This window comes from Delphinapterus leucas, chromosome 7 (genome assembly GCF_059928025.1).
Source record: "Delphinapterus leucas isolate spDelLeu-1000000601 "Yukka" chromosome 7, BTC_Dleu_Yukka2, whole genome shotgun sequence".
Lineage (NCBI taxonomy): Eukaryota > Metazoa > Chordata > Mammalia > Artiodactyla > Monodontidae > Delphinapterus > Delphinapterus leucas.
The window spans coordinates 24,377,549-24,400,265 of NC_143135.1; the positions used below are offsets into that span (position 1 = coordinate 24,377,549).

A 22,717-nucleotide genomic window follows, 5' to 3' on the forward strand; every position below is an offset into this window, starting at 1 on the left:
TTGTGGAATCTTCCCATTCACCCTGTTACTGAAACCACTAGGAAAACTCCCTCCTCCTGAAATCTCCAAACTAACTTCTTATCCCGGCAAATAGCTGCTTTATGGCTACAAGTACAAGGTGCTCCTGGACCTCTGATGAAGCAGAGCAAGAATCAAGGCAACGTGGTGGGGTGGAAGAACGTGGGTCCAGACTGCAGCACTTCTACTTACTTACTGCACTGCTGGGCACACGGCTCAACTGCAAAGCCCAAGAGTCCCCACGTGTAAAAGGTGAGACCGCTACCCCCCCATCAGCACCACGAAGAATTAAATGCACAAAGTTATGTCAGAGCATCCGACCGACACCCAGCATATAAACTGCTCCACAAAACCAGCACACAAGCAGCAGGTGACCTACCGACTGGGCAGCAGACAGGGCCAGGTCCCCCAGCTGGTTCAGGAAATACATCTGGGAGATGGCCGGGATCATGTCCATGATGAGGTGATAGTCAACCATGTTCCGTGAATACATCTCCAGCCTCTTCAGGTCATAGGGGAGGAAGAGTGCTTCCAGCTCCTCCCGGCACAGGGCTGGACATGCGACAGAGCCAGACGAGTCAGGTGAGCCCAACGCCCTTGCAGGGTCTGACGAGATTCCCAGATGGCACTCACAACAGTCCCCAGGTGGCACCCAACAGCTGCTCCTCCACTGGGCCTTCAGCAGGAGCCGGGCAGGAGCCACCTAAAAGTGCCTGCCCACCCTGGGCCGCCCTGACCCTCCTCCTGCAAAGCGGAGGCAGCTTGGTCCACGCAGGGAGGGGGACGGATGGTGTGTGACCCTTGCTCAGAGTTCCACGCCAACACATCAGACCAAGAAAGGCTCCCGTGCCCTGGGGTTAGAGGAATGCAACACTTTCCCCACTTTGTCACTTCTCCTCAGGACGCAGCTTCACAGAAAACAGGCATGCTCCACCCAGCTCGACAAACAGATTTTTACACCAAAATATAATTGGCCCAAAAAAAGGGTATACGTACATGTAACTAGCAAGAGGGAAAAAATACCCCACGGCTGTTAACACTAATGATCCCTTACACCTTTTTTTGTGTTTTAAATATTCAAACAGAATCTACATGCCCAAAGCACTTCTATGTGTTGGCCATAGAAGGTTGACAGCATATTCTTATTACAATTTCATGAATGAGGAAACGGAGCCTCAGAATTGAGCTAGTTACCCTAGCTCACAGGATTTAGATCAGGTTCCACAACTGACCAGCTGTAGGCCTTACTTACACCTCTAAAGCCAAGTCCTTCCCCCCAAGTCCTGTCATGAGGGCAGTGTGCGATAGCGGCCCTGAGGCGGCGCAGGGCCTGCTGAGCAGAGGGGGATGGGGGAGACGCAGGCCTGGAACCAGTCCCTCCATTCCTAGTCCAGCCCTCTTCCTGGACCACATGCCCACCGCCTGTTCCACACCAAGCCCCACCAGCCCTCCGGCCGCCCCACCAGCTCACCCAGCTGCACGGGTTTCCCGATGTTCCTGTTCTGAAGGATGTTCAGGGCCAGGGAAGGAGAGAAGGTGCTGAACTGGTAGGACAGCAGGGCTAGGAATCGCCTTCGGAAATCTGCGGTGTTCAACCACACAGTGTCAGAGGTCTGCAGGCCCCTGTGCCTGCACCTGGCCACCCTCCACCTCCACTCCCACTCACCTTTCCAAAAGGCAGAGAGCCAGGCGCCCTGGTCGGCCTCATCCTCGTCCATCAACGTCTTTAGCATGATGCACGAGTGTTCTCCGGTCAGGTCATTCTGGGAAACACAAATCCCTAACTGGCACCAAGACCCCCTTTTACGAAGGACCTGTCACTGCTGAAGGGCAAGCACGCTTACACGGGCCCTCGCTTCCTCCCCAGCAGGAGAGGCGTCCTCGCCTTCATTCTCGCAGGGCCCACTGCCTACACGACAGCTTCCAGAGACCACTCTGCCCTGCAGCTTCCGAGCAGGTGCCCCAGCGATGGCGCAAAGCTGCTCAGACCTTCGGAGCGTGTCTTCTGCTGTGAGCCCCTTGCTCACGTCAGGTCAGATTCTGAACCGGGAGGCATTACAGCTTAAACTCCACATGATCCAATCAACGTGTTTTGGGTGCTCGCAGCAAAAACTGCATGGCCAAAAGCAAGTACGGCAAGAGTTCCCCTGCTGGCAACAGGTTTGCAAGTGCAGGCTCCTTTAGGTACTAAAGCAGTAACCACAGGTTTTTTAATTTCTACTACACAACAACCACAAAGCCCAACACCATAAAAATACCTAGTGGATTTCAACTGAAGGGCATTCAAGTAACAAAAGGCCACCACGCCACAAACAAGCACTGCACAGTACAAGACCGTAGGGACGCGCCATGGCCCACGCCGAGCTCACTGCTTGTGTGGTCCTTGCAGTCGACCGCCAAACTTACACTCCAGCCTCGACCAGGGTCACTGACAAGGACCCAGCCCCTCTACAGCTGCTCCTGCCCACGTGGAAGCAGCCACACACCCAGTGGTCCTCATCAGTCCAGCTTTGAACTCTCAGATGGGTGCCACCCTTGGATACTGACCTGGAGAACTTCTTCATCCTCCCAGCACCAGCTCCACCAGCTGACCAATACCTTCTGTGCCCACTCTTTGCTTCCCTCCTGCTGTGAGGGATGCGGTGGCCACCTCTCCCCCTGCACTCCAGGTCCTACCCTCCTGCCTCTTCCAGGCCTGTAGCCCTGCAATCAGCCCCCCTCACCTGCATCTGCATGATCTCTACAGGATCATACCCTGCAGCAAACGAACATGTTCTGGAATCTCCCGGCTGACAAACCTGCCCTGACTCCAATCTCCCCCCAGCTACCTTATTCCTCTGCTCCCTTTGCCTCGTGTAGGAATCGTGTATTCAGTCTGTTTCCTCACCTCCCATTCTCTCCGGTCAGGTTGATCCCGCCACTCCACTGAAACTGCCTTTATTCCGATCACCAACACCGACAAATCCAATGGTCAACAGTCCTAACCTTACTTGTTCTCTGACAGCAGTGACTCCCCTTCCTGAAACACTCGTTATTCTTGGATTCTGACACCACAGCCCCTGCCCTTCTCCTACAGATCATGGCTACTCCTCAGCCTCCCTTGCTGTGTTTCCTGACTCTTTCCTCTAAATGCTGCAGAGTCTAAGGACTCACCCTCTTTATCCTCAGCCCCTTCTTCCAACAGCTTTAAATACTTATTCACTGAACAAAAGTATTTACTGAGCATGTACTATACACAGCAGATGCTATCAGGTGCTGGGGTTATAGCTGTGAAGAAAACAGGCCACCCCACCCCGCACCAAAAAAATCCTTGACCCCGAGAGTATATTCTATTAAGAGTATGCTGACGACTCTCAAATCTCTGTCTCCAGCCCCGACCTCTTCCTTGATCTCCAGACTCCTATAGTCAACTGCCTATTCCATACTTCCACACTTGGCTGTCTAATAGGCATCACACACTTACTATGCCAAAAACAATTCCCACTTCCACCTCCAAATCTGGTCCTACCCCATTCAGTTTCTTTTTTAATTTATTTATTATTTTATTTTATTTATTTATTTTTTTGGCTGCTTTGGGTCATCGTTGCTGCGCGCAGGCTTTCTCTAGTTGCGGTGAGCGGGGGGACACTCCTTGTTGTGGTGCGCGGGCTTCTCATTGCGGTGGCGTCTCTTGCTGTGGAGCACGGGCTCTAGGCGCGCGGGCTTCAGTAGTTGTGGCTCGCGGGCTCTAGAGTGCAGGCTCAGTAGTTGTGGCTCGTGGGCTCTAGAGCGCAGGCTCAGCAGTTGTGGTGCACGGGCTCTAGAGCGCAGGCTCAGCCGTTGTGGCGCACAGGCTTAGCTGCACCGCGGCATGTGGGATCTTCCTGGACCAGGGCTCGGACCCGTGTCCCCTGCACTGGCAGCTGGGTTCTTAACCGCTGCGCCACCAAGGAAGCCTCCCATTGAGTCTTATCCCAGGAAACAGCACCTCCAACACCCAGTTTCTCAGCCAGTCTCTCCAGCCAAAAACCAAAGAACTACCCTTGATGCTTCTGTTCACTTACCTTCCACACCCCCATCCTTCACCTCTTCTCAGTTCACCTCCCAAACACCCCTGGCATCTGGCCCTTCTCTCCCCTCACCATGTCCTCCCCAGCCAAGCTGCTCATCTCCCCGCCTCTACTCACGGGCCACCGTCCATCATCTACACGGCAGCCCCAGCACCTTCCCTCTAACCCCTCCCTCCACCTGAACGGGGAGGGAGCGCAGAGTCCCTGCCCAGACCCACCTGCCCCGCTGTGAATCACCACCCTTTCCTTTCAAGGTCCCTCCAGCCACACTGGCCCTTTGTTTCCTTCAAATCACCAACTTCCTTTCTGCCTCAGGTCCTCACATTTGCTGTGCCCCCTGCTTGAATACGCTCACTTTTCTGCAGGCAGGACTGTCACGTGGCTGGTCCACCCTGATCATTCAGGTTGCAGTTTGAAAGGTCACCCCTCAGAAGCCTGACCACTCATTACACCGTCACTATCTGAATACTTCTCGTCTGCTCACTTTTTTGCTGCCTATTTCTCCTCATTAGAAAATAAGCTTCACGGCTTGTCTTGCTCACTGCTTGATTCAGTGCACGCACTAAATAAATTTTTTTTTTTTAATGAACTGACAGCCACTAACTCTCTCATCTTCCATTTTATCCTCTATGGCTCTGTTGTCCACACAAGCGCATCCCTCCTTCAGATACCAGCTTATAGTATGCACTCCTCCCCTAGAACCACTTTTCTTCCTGTTTTTAAAAAATACAAATTCGAGGAGGCCCCCAGTGACAGGATTCCAGAACGTGGTGAACAAGCCCACGTGCACTTCCGCCATCTCAGCGTGGAGCGCGAAGCCGCTAGAGTGTGCAGTGGGGAGAGCGGCCGTGCGGCCCTCAGTAGGGGCGGCTGCTCCGGGGGCATTCAGAGAAGCCTCCTGGCGGCACAGGCGCACCGCTCAGGGCACAGCGGGAGGCTCCAGGGCTCTGCGAGGACACACCTGTCACCACCCTCCCCTGCCAGGCGCCTCACTCACCGGGGTCTGTCTCACATAAACAGGGACAAAGCCAGCTCGTTTCCAGAACCTGCAAACGATACAGAGCAGGTCACCACGTGTGCCTTCTGGGAGCGGCTGACACACAGAGCTGGGAAGGGCGGGGGGTGAGGGCAGCGGTGCGGGGGCGTCAGGACAGCTGACACCACTGCAAAGGCAGACACACAGCCCACAGGACTCTCATTCTCAGGACACCAAGGCCAAAGGGATGCTGCGGGAGGAAGGGCAGGCGAACGCTTACCTGAGGAGCCTGGGGGTCAAGCCGTAGCACACCCCCAGGTAGTCCAGGTGCTCGGCAGGCCTCTCGTTCAGTTTGAGAAGTAAGGGAGGCAGGTCCTTCCGGGGAGTGACGACCTCTTCCAGCAAGCTGACAGCCTGGAGGATGCCAGAGGGGAGAGCACGTCCACCCAGCGGAGAGAGAGGAAGGTTAATGACATTCCCAAGCACCCCTGGCCACACCAAGCTCTGGACGAACACAGCAAAAACCGGGACAGGTGTCTTGGTTTTTAAAATGTAAAATCACCACTAAGTCCAGTCATCATTCCTAAGGATACCAAACCCCTAGACAAGCACGGACTCACACTGCTCAAAACCCAGAATTCGGGAAACAGCCACACGGTTTAGAAATGCCAAACGCATTTACAGAGACAGAGGTAAGGCGCTGAAGACGCAGGCCTGTCACCGGATGGCTCTGTGTCTTGGGAAGTGACAAACCTCTGAGCCCGACCTTAAGTATAAGCCCCTTCCCACCTCCTGAACAGGCACACCCTGAAAAATCAAATGAACCCGTGTGAAAAGCTGTCCCAGCTCCTAGCGTTAAGCATTCTTACCCAGAAAGACAGAGCTTCCCTGAGTCTGAGTTCAGTACTGAGAGGAGGAGACTGCACAGCTGTGGCTTTAAGCCGGCTTGTGGATCAGCATCACCTGGGAGCTTCAGGCAGATTGCTGGGCCCCACCCAGAGCCTCGGATTCGGGAGGCCCGGGGCAGGAGTCAAGAGCTGACACTCTCAACGGGCCTCCAGGTGAGGTGGATGATGCTGAACCGAGGGCCTCAGTCTCAGTGTCAGCTGGGGAAAGAGAAGCTTCTCCAAAGCCAGAGAGGAACTCTGCTGCTACTGCTCAGAGAGCCCAGACGACAGGACAGCTCTTGATGATACTCCTGGAGACCCAGAGGATGGCCCTCCCCGGAACCAGGAGCTCGGCCAGAAGATGCTTACCTCACTGCTGACAGTGTGAATTTCTTGTGAGGGCTCCAGGACCTTTTCCTCGAGACAAGGGAATCTGCCCTCATAGTACATCTGCAGCAGCTGCAGGGCTCGGCTGCCATAGCCCATCTGTGACCAAACATGGAGGGAAACAGGCAAAGGGAAGAGAGATGTCCTCAGTGTCTAGGCCACTCGTACGCCCCTGTATTGCTTCTAGAAAGCCTTCACTCCAGGTCAAACTGCACTTCGCAAAGGGAACCAATGAAACCCCTCAACAAGGTCAAAGCAGAGACCCTTAAGACCTAGCATGGCACGACCCTCACTCTCGCACTGTCCAGCCCGTCAAGAACGTGAGGATGGCTGAGCATGCTTTCTGGTCCACAGATCAGCGAGCTCGGAACTGACGACTCTACGGCTAACTCTTCGGTGAGGACTTCTAAGACAGGAGGTAACTACAGGAAGCAGATCTGGTTCACGAGTCCCCTGTCCTCACAAAGAGTGAGCACATACAATCATCCTGCCCACCCACCCCCAGCCCCAGGCAAACCGTCCGCAGCAGAGGGGGACCTGGACCTGCTACTCCTTGACCAGCTTCCTATTTAAACAACCGCATACACCTGCCCGAACGAGCGGCCAGCAACACGGCTTCAGCTAATTACAGCACACCAGGTTTAAATAACAGCACACACGAGGACACGCTACCGCTTGATAATCCGGGTGAACAGCAATGCGAACCACCCTTCCACCCGAAAGGCCGCCGAAGTCTGGGTCTTGGAACTGTGGGGGAGACACAAGCCGGTAACTAAGCAACAAAAGACAGTCTCCAGCACTGCCAGCTTCACTCGCTCAGACACACCAGGGAAAGCACATCACCTGTTCCGACACTGTCCATGGAATCAGGTCCCCCGAAGCCTTCTTGCCTCGAGACAGGCTGTTCAAGATGGACTGGCGAGAAATCTCCCCCTCGAGGCACACCTGTTGGGGAAGCAGGACAGTGCACACAGAAAGGCCGGCTCCAGGTTCAGAGCCCACCCCCAGAACCTCACCAGCACTCCGCCCTTGCTCTGACTAGGCCGGCTGTTTCCACTCCAGCGCATGCTTAACCCTGTAACCAACTCATCCATTTCCAAGAGAAGTTTCATTACTGTGTCCCCTGGGCATCCTGACACCCTCACTAAGAAGGCAGAATACTGACATCCTCCTGGCCCAGAGAGCAAAACCACACTAGAAGAGGGTCTCCACACATGGTGTACATGTGAGCTCATCAATTAAGGCTCAGGACGCTCACGTGGCTCTCTACAGAACTGTGCAACGTCAGTGACTCCAGGGTCTAACAGGAGGATGGTTAAACATAGTACCGTACGTGCACGTCATGAAATACAATGCAGCCTTAAAAATTACACAGATTATGAATATCTGACACATTGAAAAAAAAACCCAGATTACCAAATACTATGATCGCATGTTTATGAACAGGAAAAATGAGAAAGAAATGCATAAATACAGGCTAGGCATTAAACACATCTTCCCAATCTGTGTCTTCTAATTTTACAAGTAGCATGTACTGCTTCAGTAATAAAGGAGGAAAACAAAGTGCTGGTTTAGGAGCTGCAAGTCAAAATACGAGTGGCCAGTTCTGATTTTCTCCCATCCATGAACAGTGGGGCTTTGGGTCTCTGTCTGGGTGGTAGTTTCCTTTGATGCACCCTAATCGCCTGCCTGGATACGTCCAGTCACTAGGCTTGAGACCAGGAATCAGCAGCTTCCCCTTCTGCACTGCGGTTACCGAGCCACTAATCCTTGATGCCTAAGTGGGTCCCAAAATCAATGCCACAAGGACACCTCAGCTTCTGTACCTGGATGACAGCAAGCACTTCAGGAAGGGCATTCTGGGTGGGGGGCACGGGAGGCAGGAGGCAGAAGAGATGGTGAGCAGGCGCATCAGAAAGCATCTGGAGATCGTTGGGAGAGTTCTGTGGGGCACCAACAGGTCAGTGAGAAGCACTCCTCATCCTGTCCTCACTCGAGAGGCTACTCCACAGTCATGACTGGAGAACTGCCTTCCCCAGAGCCAGGTGATGTGCTGAAACCCGTCAAAGCGCCTTTCCAGCATCATAGCCGGCCAGCCTGAGACCCTCCGTAAGGGCTTAAGTGGGACTTAAGCCTCCAACGTTTGCTGTCGCCTCACCACGAGTGCTGAGGCTGCAGAGCCGGAGCAGAGACCTGCTTAGTTAGTGCTATATACTTCACAGCTGGGAAGCGAACTTCTTCCTGATAAGAGGCTGCTATTTCAAGACAACCTCTCACCACTTCTAACATCAACGCTTTGGCTTTCCGTTTAAAGGGTGTTCATAAAAAAGCTACCTAGACACTCAAAAAGTGTCCTTTCCAATGTGCCTTTTTAAGACTTTCAAATATTCCAAATTCTCATTCACTGCTCCTTAAAAACAGCCCAGGGGTATAAGGCTGGTCTCAGGTCAAACAGCAGCCCCCGGATTACAACTGCTATGTCATCTCAGCCCATCCATTTAGCCAACAGGCAAGAAATATAAGTACCCCTTTTAAAATGGGCAAAACTTTCCACCCTCTCCAGCTACCACACATGGAGCTACGTGCAGAAATCTCACACTCTGTATGCAAAGCTGGAGCCCACGACAAGCCTGAACAACAATGGGAAATGCAACCCCTCCAGCAGGATCCCTGGACCTTGCCAACATCAGGACGTTCAAGTCCCAGTGGAATGGTCACCTGAGCCACTGGGTAACAAAACATGCAAAAAGCCGAGTCAAAAGGCACTGCCCAGTGCTGGAATTCACTGCTAAAGTTCACCCGAGGGCTAGCTGCAGTTACCTTGTAATGAGAAGCCACATAGAGGGCCATAAGCCGTTGGAGGAAAACCTCAGAGGCTTTGTGGTAGCAAAAGAGGGTATCTCTATTAACATAGTAGCTGGATCTGGAGTTAAGCAACCAAAGCAAATCAAAGAGAACCCAGAACAGGACACACTACTTCCAAGGGTCACCTGGATATGTGGGTTTCCCTCAACCTGGGAAGAGGAGCCCCTGGTTCTGAGCAGAAACATATTAGGGAGGAAAAGAAGGGAAATCAACAACATTCAACTTTCCCCTCTCCCTAGAGCAGCAGCCTATGAAGCAAAGGGCCAAAACCCTTTGTTCAACTCTTCCATTGCCCCCTCTCCCTTTCACAGGGCAAATGGAACCCAGGAGGATACAGCTCACAGGCTTCAGGCAAGGGGCAGCCAGAGATGATCCGAGTGATGTTGAGGCAATCCAGGCACAGCAGGTCGTTCAGCCACTTCTCTACTGCATCCCCAGGGGCGTATCGGATCGACTCGTGCAGGGAAACCTCATGCAGTGTTCGCGCTGTTCCCCACAAAACACACACACACAGTGAGGAACAACTAGTAAATACTTTTTGTCCACAAGAGCAAGGCAAATGTTCTACTCTATCTCTGTCACATGGCGCTCACAAAATATGGCTCAAGAATTTAAAGCGAGTGGTTTTAAATTGTTCTGGTGGATGTTCAACTTGCCTCGACACCAATCCCAAGGGGATCTCTCTAAGTCAATGCAACCAATGTCCTGAGATGGTGACAAACAGGAATCTAGCCACCAGAAGGCCCAGGTCAGCCTCCCATCTGGTCACTGGTTTGCTGTTCCTCAGAGAAAAGCAACTTCACCTCTTGGGGACTCAACCTCTCTGCCTGATGGTCAGACGGTCTGTTACCGCCCATGTGGTCATGAGCGGAAGGATCCCGCAGGAGAGTGTGAAGTGACTTGCTGTGCACTACAGGCGCATTCAGAGCTCCAGGGGTACCTGATGCCAGTCTGGCGGTCGTCGTGGTCTTGTTCTCGGCGGTGGTGCTGACCTGGCTCTGGGCACTCTGTTGACGGAGCTGCTGAATTAGCTTGAGGGACAGAGACCGGCCAGTGCCCTCGTAGCTAGGAGCAAAAGCAAAGGCAATCGGGCATGAGGTCCCAAATCAACTCTCTAGGAGGGAACAGAGAACTACTTTCCTCGTCCTGATGAAACACCAGACTTCTGTTCGCCAAGGACAACCCTGTCACCTCTGAACTTCCATGCCCAAAGGAGGCAGGGCTGCATGGTGGCTCACCTCGGAGCCATCTGGGCCTGGGCTCAAGTCCTGGCATTTAGTACCTCTGGACAAAGAACTCAACCCCTTTTAGCCTCCTCCTCAAAAGGGGACTATTCCACACATCTCACCAGACTGTACTGTGAACTAACAAATAAGGACTGAGGGCTCCCCTGGTGGCACAGTGGTTGAGAGTCCGCCTGCCGATGCAGGGGACACGGGTTCGTGCCCCGATCCGGGAAGATCCCACATGCCGCGGAGTGGCTGGGCCCGTGAGCCATGGCCGCTGAGCCTGCACGTCCGGAGCCTGTGCTCCACAACGGGAGAGGCCACAACAGTGAGAGGCCCGCGTACCGCAAAAAAAAATAATAAATAAGGACTGAGAAGATGACGTGAATAAAGCATTTAGCATAATGGAACTGGAACACAGGTAAATGGCCAATTAATAAGAGCTGCTATTAGAAGTTCCATGCTTGAAAAAATGAACAGAGAACACTTCCAGTTTGAAAAAATTAAGATTAAACAAGTCCACCACCCAAGTAACTTTTCTCATTACTACTTTCATTTAAAAGATGACATAAAGAAGTAATAAAAAATTTGGGGAAAAGAAATCATCTATAATCTGATCACTGTACCAGCTCTTTTCAATTGTTATTTCCTCCTTGTCTTTGGTCACAAGCACACGTGACCACAGGGTGCAGACTGCTCAGTGGGTTTTTTTAATTTTCGGTTTTACACTGTTTCATAGTATTCATTATCATAAATAAGGGTACTGTATAAATACTTCCTCTAACTCAAATACTACTTTTAAAGAATGATCAAAAAATTAAATTTTGAAGTGCTTTTATTACTCCTGCCTGCCCCATATAACAAAGCATTCTCAAAGGAATTCCATTTACTTATTTAAAAAAAAAAAGTAAGCACAAGCAACAAAGCTAAAAAAATTTTGTGTTTCAAAGAACATTATCAAGAAAGTGGAATTTCTTGAGTGGGAGAAAGTTGTTGAGTGGGAGAAAATTTTTGCAAATCATGTATATGAGACTTGTATCTAAACCATATAAGGAACCCTTCCATACAACTCAATAATAAGTAAGACAACTCAATTAGAAAAATGAGCAGAGGATCTGAATAGATACTTCTCCAAAGAAGATAAATAATGGCCAATAAGCATGTAAGATGCCCCACATCACCAGCCATCAGGGAAATGCAAATGAAGACCACATGAGATACCATTTCATACTCATTAGGATGGCTATAATCAAAAAGACATATAAATGCTAGCAAGGATATGGAAAAACTGGAACCCTCAGACACTGCGATGGGAAGGTAAAATGGTACAGCTGCTTAGGAAAGCAATCTAGCAGTTCGCTAACAGTTAAACAGAAAGTTATCATTTGACCCGCTAATTCCACTTCTAGGTATATACCCGAAAGAACAGAAAACATGTCTGCACAAAAACCTGTACATGAATGTTGACAGCAGCATTACTGCTACTAGCCAAAAGAGAGAAACAACCCAAATGACCATCAAAAAGATGAATGGAAAAACAAAATGTGCATAAACATACAATGGAATAGCATTCAGCCATAAAAAGGAATGAAGTACTGATATAAGCTACACGGATGAACCTTGAAAACATTCTGGTTAGTGAAAGAAGCCAGTCACAAAAGACCACATATTCTAAGATTCCACTTATATAAAGTGTCCAGAATAGGCAAATCCATAGATACAGAAAGTTGACTAGCGGTTGCCTAGAACTGGGGGTTGGGAAGGAACTGGAGGATGATAATTAAAGGATATGGGGTTTCTTTCTGGGGTAATGAAAATGTTTTAAAATTGACTGTGGTGATGGCTTCACAGCTCTATGAATATACTAAAAATCACTGAATTATACACTTTAAATATATCTCAATAAAGCAGTTACCAAAAAAGAGCAAAGCCCATTTTCTTTAACTGTTTTCAGTACAAGCAAAGCAGTCAAATAGTAAGTCTATAATATAGAATTACCTCTTCAAGGTGTGACTTCCATATAGAAATCTTTTCAATATTGAAGACATGCATACACTGAACAGGAACGATTTCCCAGTTTTTTTTTTTTTTTTTGGCCATGCTGCACGGCTTGTGGGATCTTAGTTCCCCAGCCAAGGATCAAACCCAGGCCCCCAGAAGTGGAAGCTCTGAGTCCTAACCCCTGGACCGCCAGGGAATTCCCAGTATATTCTTTACATAAAAAAGCAAATTCAAAACATTATGAAAACTATGTTTATGTTCTTATTCAAAATGAAAAAGTTAAATAAATGCACAGAAAATGTACACCAAAATTCTAACAGAAGCTGTCTCTATATGGTCAGATCACCGGTGATTTTTCTTTTTGCTTACCTTACCTTTCTAGCTTTTCTAAAGCAAACAAGAACTAAATATTTCAAAATTTTAAAAAAGCTCTTGAGCCTGCTTTCTTATGATAACTATACAGTTACTTTAATACTATATTTTCACATAAGCCTCAGAGATAAGACACTGGTATTGCCATCCATGTGCCCTTTAGAACTTCATCAGGTCTACGGACAGAAGGAGACACTCATCAGCTGGGTTATGAAGTTCTTCAGTCTGGTGCTGCCTGTTCTGGTGGGCCGTAGCTCAGACCAGAAGTGAGCTATAGTTTGCTATGAAGGGGCCAGCTGCCAAGGAGAAGGCCGAGGAGAGAGAAACTTCAGGAATCAGCCCTACCCACCCAGGCCCAGGTCACATTCGTTAAGTGCTATCTAACTGGCAACAACCTACAATGGGAGCAACGGCTCCTGCCCAAGGTGCCTCACCCGTTGATGGTGGATGCCATGAACACAAGGTAGGGGCCCAGAAGGCTCTTCACCAGGGGGAGGGGGATGGCAGCAGCTTCATCGATGACAACAAGTTCAGCCTGGCCCAGTTTCACAGCATCTGCAGGATGTATATACTGCCAGAAAGAAAAACTTGTGTTATTAGCTTGGCCACCTGATACCATGGCTGTGATCACTGGTGAGTCACCATAAAGGCCTCTCTTTACTCTCTCTCCCCGGTCCTATTTCTTCTTCTCTCATTCCTCCTTCTCGCTTTTCCCTGGCAGGGCAAAGCTGGGATGGGCTTAGAGTCAGATGCCTGGGTCCAAACAGGTCGACCACTGACTGTGTGGCCCTGGGCAGGTCACTTCATCTCAGCACCTCAGATTCCTCTCCAGAAAATGGAGGAAATACCTGATGGCTGCTTGAGAAAAAAAATAGGTAAATCTGTAAAAATGCCCTACCTGGGACCTGGCTGAGTGATAGGTGGTGCCTCCCTTTCTCTCCTCTCTCCCTTCTCAGGCTTCTCCCCAGCCTCACTCTGGCCAGTGGGCCAGAGGCAAGCTTGGTCCCAGCAATGGCTAAAGGGGAGGAGTTTCTCAAGCATCTCCTACACTCTGGGTACTGTGTCCTGCTTTGACACTGTCAATATAAAGCCCAGGTCCCCCTGCACTGGTGGGGACACTTCTAAGACTTATAACCTTCTTAGTGCTCACACATCCTTATTTATATTATTAGCTGGGCCGTCTAATGTCACAAACTTGCCATGAGCTTGGCACCCTTATGCATATAAACAACCCTTTCAGTTCCTACAGGGGTTCCTGCTCTTTTTAAAGTTTGCAAAAGCCTATGAAGAGGTATTTTTACAGGAGAGGAAACCTGAATAGCCAACTAACATAAACAAAGGTACTCAACCTCACTAGTAATCAGCGCAATGCTCAAGACAACAAGGAGACCCCACTTCACACGCAGACGGGCAAAACTTAAATAGCAGTAAAACACCCAGTGTTCGTGAGGACGTGGGGAAACAAAAACTCAAGAGAGTGCTGGGGTGAAAGTAAATATGTACAAACACTTTAAGGAAGAATCCGGCAAAATCCAAGAAAGATGGAAATCTACGTATACCCTAAGACCCAACAATTCCAATTCTAGAAACATATAAATAAACTGTAATGTGCTCATATAGTGCTTAAAAATGAATCAACCAGATCTACAAGCTTCAATCTGGACCAACTTGAAAACAAATGTTGAGTGAAAAAAAGGCAAGCTGAAAAAAGACAAGTATAGTATGTTACCATTTATGGATACATAATTATGTAGTGAAATACAAACAAATGAATTGAAAGGAAACACACCAGGGACTTCCCTGGTGGCGCAGTGGTTAAGAATCCGCCTGCCAATGCAGGGGACACGGGTTCGAGCCCTGGTCCGGGAAGATCCCACGTGCCGCGGAGCAACTAAGCCTGTGCGCCACAACTACTGAGCCTGCGCCCTAGAGCCCGCGAGCCACAACTACTGAAGCTCGCGCGCCTAGAGTCCATGCTCCGCCACAAGAGAAGCCACCGCAATGGGAAGCCCGCGCACCACGATGGGAAGCCCGCGCACCGCGATGGGAAGCCCGCGCACCGCGATGGGAAGCCCGCGCACCGCGATGGGAAGCCCGCGCACCGCGATGGGAAGCCCGCTCGCCGCAACTAGAGAAAACCTGCATGCAGTGATGAAGACCCAGCCCAGCCAAACATAAATAAATAAATTTATTAAAAGAGAGAAGAAAAAGAAAGGAAACACACCAATCTCAGAGCACAGTATGGGGAGTGACGGAAGGGAATGGATGGGGAAGGGTACAAGAGGGACTTTAACCGTGTCTGTGAGGATTCAGATCTTTAAAACAAAAATATGCGTGTGCGTGTGCGTGTGCGTGTGCGTGTGCGGTATGCGAGCCTCTCACTGTTGTGGCCTCTCCCGTTGCGGAGCACAGGCTCCAGACGCGCAGGCTCAGTGGCCATGGCTCACGGGCCCAGCCGCTCCATGGCATGTGGGATCCTCCCGGACCGGGGCACGAACCCGTGTCCCCTGCATCGGCAGGCGGACTCTCAACCACAGCGCCACCAGGGAAGCCCATGAGTGGCTTTTTAAACGTGAAACAAACACAGCAAACAGCAAAACATCAGCATTTCTTAAGCCTGAGTGCTGGGCACCTGAGTGTTATCTTATATTGGTCTCTGTGCTTTCCTGTAGTTTTCAAGTATTCCATTACAGGTGAGATTTTTTAACTGCTTTGCTGGAAGCTGATGGGTCGAGGGGGCAGAGACCCCACTCATTTCCGACAGCAGATACATGTCCTCAGTAAGGCCCCACATCTTGGATCCTTACAGAGAAAAACTAAACAAGCACCTCATAAAAGCAGCAGGAAGCAGGCCCCTGGAGAGGCACAGCCGACTTTAATATTCTTCTGTATCGCAATTTCCAGCAAGAAAAAAGAGGTCTCAAAGAGACACAAATGTAGCCTCATAAAGTCACGTCACCTCTTCTGCGCTTCAACTCCAGTCTGGAGACAAAAGGACTCTGGTAATACGAGAAGGTCTCTGATGACAGATCCAAGGAGCAGCGAGGGCTGAGCCAGGCATTTCACGGAAAGCTTCTCCCTCTTTGGTTTGTGTGTTTTTCTTGAGTTTTAACAGATCTCTGTATTCTCAGGGCCTGCAGCCTGCCCCTCACCCCGCCCTACCCCAACACTGGACTCTCTTCCCCTCAGCTGAGAGAACCAGGCCAAAGTAGGAAGAAACACACAGAAAGAAGAGAGTCTAGAAAGAGACCCAGCAAGAAAAAAACTAAGGTCCTTGAGGGAAAAAGGCACAAACACTGAACCTCATTTATAACCTGGATCCTTGATAAAAGGTATACCTCCTTGACAGACATATACAAATGCCTCACAGGCATAAAGGTCAAGGGCGTAAATTGCCAAGTTGACCTGGCCCACTTCCCACCCCAACCCAGCTCCAAAAGTGATCGATAACCTGCTCCATTAGGAGCCCACGGGCCCCCATCCCTTCTGCAAGCCTGTCATGATTTAACAAAATTGTAGCCTTTGGACACGTACAGACCATTCAGGCTTACAGAGCACTGGAGATTCACAGAGCTTTCGGGGAAACACTGTTTAAAAAGGAAAATAGGCCACCAGCTAAACCACAAAGATTCAGAGTACATTTTACAAAGAACTTTTCTTCTTTTAAATGGTGAGGTTATTTATTGTCCTCGCTACAGATGCATCATCTCAAAACCTGCTGTAACTAAGCAAAATTGGAAATGATGTCGGAAAAAATGATTTTATTTCTCTTAGCTGATTAGCATACTTACAATCCTACTCACTCAATTTTCAAGGGACAAAACTACAACTTTCCCATCTGGCTACATACATTTGGTAGTCTGCTTGAATGTTTTTCTTTAGAAGAGGCTGAAAATCTGGAACACGTTTACCGTAAAACAACAACGCTGTCTAAAAGATATGCAATTACACAGCACATAAAACAACTATAAAAGGAGACGTCTTAGAGCATTTATATACAGCAGGACACTGGCCCCACGTGGTAGGGTTTTAGAACAAGCCTCACCTGAATGGTCTGCCTGTGTTCCCGGAAAATGTTCACTCTGATCACGGCTTTGTTAAATTCAGGATTTAGAGACTGAATGATCTCATAATCCAGATGCTCCTAATAGGGAAAGAGCCAAACCAATGCCAAACGTCAGAAACAGGCTTTAGAAACTAAATATTACGAAAGTTTGCATTCTAAAGACTTCACCTGGATTTATACTCAGCATGGAATCAAAATAAGCTCTTATCCTAATTTCCTACCTGATACTGCAGAGCATCAAATCCTTTAAATACAAATTCAAACAGAGTGTGGAGGTTATCCGGGCTCGGAGAGGTAACAAAGATATTGGAGTACCTGTTGAACAAAAGGAGGATTTTTTTTTTTTTTTAAGTAATTAGGAAATCTAAGAAATGTTTAGAGAACTTAAAAAAAGAAAACATTTTTGTTTGCCCCTGTTACACAGGGGATAACCAGAGACAGTGGCAGAAAAAAAATCAGGACACACGTTTTGGGGAGGAAAAGTAAAGCAACTCCAGACCTGAGGGTATTCTTCCTCCCAACCTAATGAAAACGCATTACCAGTTTGAAGGTAGCACATCCCAGCAATCAGCTACCAGCATCTGTGAAAGCACCCTGCTGAGGGCACTGTGGGGACCGCTCCCTCAGTGCCAGGGCCGGCACGCGGCTCCCCAGTCCTGCGCCCTGGGACGAGAGGGGGCTTCACTCTCATCACTAGCTGTGCTGCGAGGGTTTCAAACCGTGAAGCCAAAGTGCTCAACTGTGCTCAGGCTAAGGCCACAGTTAACCTCTGAGGGATCCTTGTTCAGTGTAAAGGATGCTGATGGTGGCGGGGCTGAGTGGTACTGCCAGAGCAGCGAGAGAAACAAAGGACTAGGAGTCAGGAGCCGAGTTCAGCCCCAGCACTACCAGCACTGACTTGGGGGGGTCTTGGGTGAGTCACTGAAACTCCCTAAGCCTGGGTTTATCCATCTATGAAACGCTAACATTGTTAATTAGGAGCACCAAGGAAGAGAATGCATACGGGATGTGGCAAATTCTAGGTCTGTTATTTATGTCTGGGAAGCTGGAAGTACATGACCTCCTGGCAGTTGCAAAAGTCTTCCGCCCAGGGCAAAAGGATGCAAAGGAACATCAAACTGAAATGCAGCTCCTCAGGAGCAAACAAGATCTTCTACTGATCAAAACCATTAAAATGTCAAACTTGTACTTTTCTAAGTCAGCAAAGCTGGTCATATTCATGCTCATCTCCTGAGAGTTTTTAAGTTTCTTAACCCCATTTCTTTGCTCTTGTGTGTTTGTTCAACTCTGAATAGTGAGTTGGCCCTGGTGTATATCTGTGTGTGCATGCACACATATATGTGCACCTTTGGGGGTTTGGGGGAAACAGCATTACTCTTTCTAGACAGGAACCCAAGACCTAGAGAAACCACACAGGAGCCCGCTCAGACCCAGGAGCAGCTTCCCTGTCCCCTGACCCCCTACTCCTGCACACTGCTCCCTCAGAGCTCAGAGTGCCTAAAGATGGGGACCCCCTTACCCAAAAGCCACCGCCCCAGCAATAGCCAATCCCAGGGCTGCAGATTTTCCCCTTCCTCGGGCAGCTGTGAGCACAACAGTACTCCTCAGGGTCTTTTCCGAGATCCCCTCGATGAATTTCAAGACAGCTTTGGCCTGTGGAAAGAGAAACATATTAGGTGAGCTTTGAGAAAGGCCAAGGTCCAGCCATCTACCACCATCGCTGCGGAGAATTCAGGCTGATGCCTAGGCTAACTCGGGGGCAGAGGGGCTGCAGGGCAGTTCTTACTGGCCAGAAAGCAAGGCCCAGCACCTGGACTCTCACTCCCTTCATCGTCCCCTCTGGGTCTCAAGGCTTTAAACACCAACTAGGTGCTGATAACCCCCAAGTTCACACCTCCATCCAGACCTCTTCCCCACACACCAGACTCTCCTATACACGCAACTGTCCCTGCTCTGCCCTCCACCTGTACATCTAATAGACATCTCACACTGAACACCTAACATCCCCTCCAATCCTCCCCCACCTACGATCTTCCCCAGCTCAGCTAACTGTCCTATTGTTTAGGCCAAAAGTCTTCTCCATTTTCTCCCACACCTGATCCATCAGCAAATCCTGTCCATACTTCCTTCAAAACAGAAAAATTCTACATTCCTCACCATCCTCCTCCTCCAGCACTCTGGTCACAGCCACCACCCTGCACCGCCGCCATTATCACAGGAGCCTCCTTATCAGTCCTGCTCCCACCTTCGTTCCCCTACAGCCTAGACTCCACGCAGCACAAGGCGATCCTGTTAAAATTAAGGCTGGCTTCCAGAAGCATAAGAATTCCTTCAATTGGATAAATAATTTGTGTATTTGTTTAAAAAGAAAAAGCATGATAACGGGGATTAAATAAATAAAGCCAGCCTGGGGATCCCTCTGACAGCTGTGCGGAGACCATAAGCATAAAACTCTCTGCTGGCCCCCATCGCTCCCAGAGTAAGTGCCAAGCCCTCCCAGGGGCCTGCATGGCCTGCACGGTCTGACCTCCGTCGTTTCCTCCTACCCTCACCCACTCGCTCTGCTTCAGCCCAGTCGGCCTCCTTGTGAGTCCCTGAGCGCACCAGGAGAACCGACCTGAGGCCTGTGTACCTGGTGACCCCTCCGCCGGGAGCACTCTCCCTGCAGAGAGCCACGTGGCTCGTTTTCTCAACTCCTTCAAGCCCACTCAAAGAGCAGCTGCTCACCAGGCCCTCTCTGACCACGAGACGGAGACCCGCAGCACCCCTCCCTCCTCCCGGCACTCCCCATCCCTCCTCGCTGCTCTTCATGTTTCCCCACCTACACAGCACCTTCTACTACAATACGTGGTTTGCTTATTTCCTTGATTCCCTGTCTTCCTCATCCCACCAGAATGTAAGCCCCATAAAGCAGGTGCGTCCCTCTTGTTTACTGCTGAGCCCCTGCCTAGAGGAGTGTCAGTGGCACTTACTGAGAAGAGGGACCATAACACTACTCAGGGGCCAGACTCTGCTCCCCACGGGGAATCTGCCCTGGGAACAGGCCATTGAGACTGGGAAGAAGGCCAGATGGTCCAGCCTGGCCTGTCTGGTCCTGAAGAAGCTGCCTTACATGACTGGGCATGGACACTCAGAAGATACTGATAAGACGCAGTCCCAGGCAGAAGGAAGGGAAGGAAGGAGAGGGGCTTCAGGAAGCCAGAGTCTCTCCAGATGGAAACACTCAGAGGGGATCCAGGTCCTACTCGCCTTAACTCGGCCTTGGCCGAACACTGTATTTTATCCTCTTGTTGTTTGCTTTAGAGTAGAAAGGTGAAGAACTCTGATAAAACATAAGTGGCAAAATCTACAAACATAATGAAAAGGTATGAAATCTGGACTAAAAATGCCCTCTAAAGTAATATTCTAAAATGAAAAACCAATACAAAAAAGCAGAGTGGTTTATAAAAACAAACAAAATAACCAGTAATTATATGAAAACAGTGCCTGCTTCTCTCATAACTAAAGTAACAACAAACTGAAACAACGATCCTATGTTCCCATATCAGATTCGTAAAGACATACGAGTTTAACAGTACCCAGTGTTGGCAAAACTGCAGAGAAAAAGGCCTTTTCATACACGGTGCGGGTTCCATAACCTGGCATGACACCCGTTTTAATGCACACATACTCTACCCCAGCAATTCTCCTGTTAAATTATCCTAGAGACAGTGCCCACAAATGTATCTGTAAGAATGTCCTAATAGCATTACTTATAATAGCAAAAAAGCTGGAATCAAGCCAAATGTTTAATGGGGACCACCTTCCCTTTGCACACTTTAAAAATACCCATTTATATGCACAGAGAAAGATCCAAAAGGACACACAATAAACCATTAACAGTAGCTGTCTCTGCAGAGCAGGACAGCCAAGGAGAAACACCACTTTCTATTTTTAATGCACACTTTCCTACTTACTGATTTTTAAAATTTTTTTGCCATGGGTCATTTATTTTCTTATAACAATACTACTGTATTATAGTTTCTCCCTCTTCTGCCCTTTCCCTATCGTCTCTCTCACTCCCTCTCTCTGGTGATAAAGTTACCAGGAAGTGGTTGAAAGCAACCCAGAGCCTGCAGCCTGGGCTGCAGAGAGAGCTGCGTGGTTGGTGATTCTACTTCCAGCATGGAAAGGGAAACCACCCTATTGGGTCTCAGCCCCAAGTGGGCAGCATCATTGCAGCTGTTTTCCATCATGAGGGAAAAGCCCAGTGCTGAGAGAGGCCTGTGCTGCTTGGCTGGCTCAGGCTGGACCAGAACCCTGAACACACCCGACAGCTTGCAGGCCTCTGGGCCACATCCATTCAGCTCCCATCACCGCCCAGGAACCACCGGAGAAGCCAAGTTTACCAGCCCTGGCCACTTCAGGGAGCACAGAAATGCATCCTGGCAGCTCCCACGCAGCCTGCTGTCTGTACCTAGAGATCAGGTACACAGAGGATCCTCACCACAGGTCCCTCATCAGCCCTCACACTGGAGCCTCCAGCTCTCCTCACTTACGAACAAGGCATAAGCGAAAACCTTTACATCATCAAAACTTAATGAAAATGGGGGCTTCCCTGGTGGCGCAGTGGTTAAGAATCCACCTGCCAATGCAGGGGACACGGGTTCGAGTCCTGGTCCGGGAAGATCCCTCATGCCGCGGAGCAATTAAGCCCGTGTGCCACAACTCCTGAGCCTGCACTCTAGAGCCCGCGAGCCACAAGTACTGAAGCCCGCGAGCCTAGATCCCTTGCTCCGCAGCAAGAGAAGCCACCGCAGTGAGAAGCCCGCGCACCGCAACGAAGAGAAGGCCCAGCTTGCCGCAACTAGAGAAAGCCCATGTGCAACAGCGAAGACCCAACGCAGCCAAAAATAAATAAATTTAATAAATTTAAAAAAATAATAATGAAAATGAAAGGACACAGGTCTAGCACCCCGTGCCTGTGGCGTTCCTCCATAAATGTAACCCATCTCCCCCCGACCCCCAGCTCCCTGAACTGTTAATGTGGGGCAGGGGGAGCTAATCCTGGACCACTGTCGTGAACACATGCTGCTGCTGCACGCCTGAGTGTGAGCAACAGAAAAGGGACCTCGCCCTCGGAGGAGCCAAGCCTTGTTCTAACTTGGCGTCTGTCACTCTCCGTCTGCTGTCTCTCCCCTCCGCGCCGTGCAGACTGGGCTGGGGACGTTCCGAACGCACGCTCACCTGGTCTAGGGTCTTGCAGCACTCCACCAACACGCCCACAGGCTGGGTGTCCTGCAAGCTCTCCTTCAGCTCCTTCAGCTCCAGACCAGAAGGCCCAAGACTCTCCTCCTACCAGAGAGGAGAGGAGGAGAAGCTTTGCTGCCACCCCGGGAGGGCCAGCACAGAAAACGCAGCCTGCCCCACGTTCCCGGCTCCCGGCAGCTCACCGGGGTCTGGGGAGGGAGGGCCTCAACGCTGGCGGCATGGGAAGAGATGGGCAGGATGTTGAGCTGGTCATCGATGGCGAGACACCTCTTACACGAGGCCAGAGAAAGAATAAACCTGAGGAACAAACCGCAGTCGTGAGGTGCTGAGGGCAGTGTCTGCACAACAAGGGAAGGGCTTTTCTCCAGGAAAATCATCTAGCCCCACGTCTCTAAGAAAGCTGGAGAAAGCCAACACCGTCATCTGGAGGGCAGTGCTGGATGATTCCCAGCCTCCCTTACGAGGCCCGAACATGCTTTATAGAGCAAACAAGCAAACGGGGAGCTCCCTTAAGTGACTGATTACAAGGGCCCCTACTGTGCAGAAGCCCGCTGCTCCAGGGTGCCCCGGCCCTTCCCCCATCCTGCCAGGTTCACCCTTTAGCACTGTGTGTCTCCTTG

The 22,717-nt window shown here is 50.1% G+C and overlaps 1 protein-coding gene across 2 annotated transcripts in view; it reads right to left on the minus strand.

Annotated features, from left to right (window-relative positions):
• The window catches only part of NAT10 (N-acetyltransferase 10), a 45,186-nt gene that overhangs the window by 13,134 nt on the left and 9,335 nt on the right, over positions 1-22,717 (minus strand). For both annotated transcript variants that reach the window (XM_089914962.1, XM_022583659.2), the window contains exons 7-24: positions 22,280-22,394; positions 22,074-22,181; positions 18,367-18,500; positions 17,069-17,162; positions 16,827-16,925; positions 13,216-13,352; positions 10,123-10,247; positions 9,518-9,668; positions 9,138-9,234; positions 8,144-8,260; positions 7,161-7,262; positions 6,990-7,064; positions 6,300-6,416; positions 5,324-5,457; positions 5,065-5,113; positions 1,685-1,781; positions 1,490-1,600; positions 398-570 (exon numbers count right to left, since the gene is read on the minus strand). In XM_089914962.1, the coding sequence (XP_089771088.1) occupies positions 398-570; positions 1,490-1,600; positions 1,685-1,781; positions 5,065-5,113; positions 5,324-5,457; positions 6,300-6,416; positions 6,990-7,064; positions 7,161-7,262; positions 8,144-8,260; positions 9,138-9,234; positions 9,518-9,668; positions 10,123-10,247; positions 13,216-13,352; positions 16,827-16,925; positions 17,069-17,162; positions 18,367-18,500; positions 22,074-22,181; positions 22,280-22,394 (2,035 nt within the window). The remainder of the gene's footprint in view (positions 1-397; positions 571-1,489; positions 1,601-1,684; positions 1,782-5,064; positions 5,114-5,323; positions 5,458-6,299; positions 6,417-6,989; positions 7,065-7,160; positions 7,263-8,143; positions 8,261-9,137; positions 9,235-9,517; positions 9,669-10,122; positions 10,248-13,215; positions 13,353-16,826; positions 16,926-17,068; positions 17,163-18,366; positions 18,501-22,073; positions 22,182-22,279; positions 22,395-22,717) is intronic.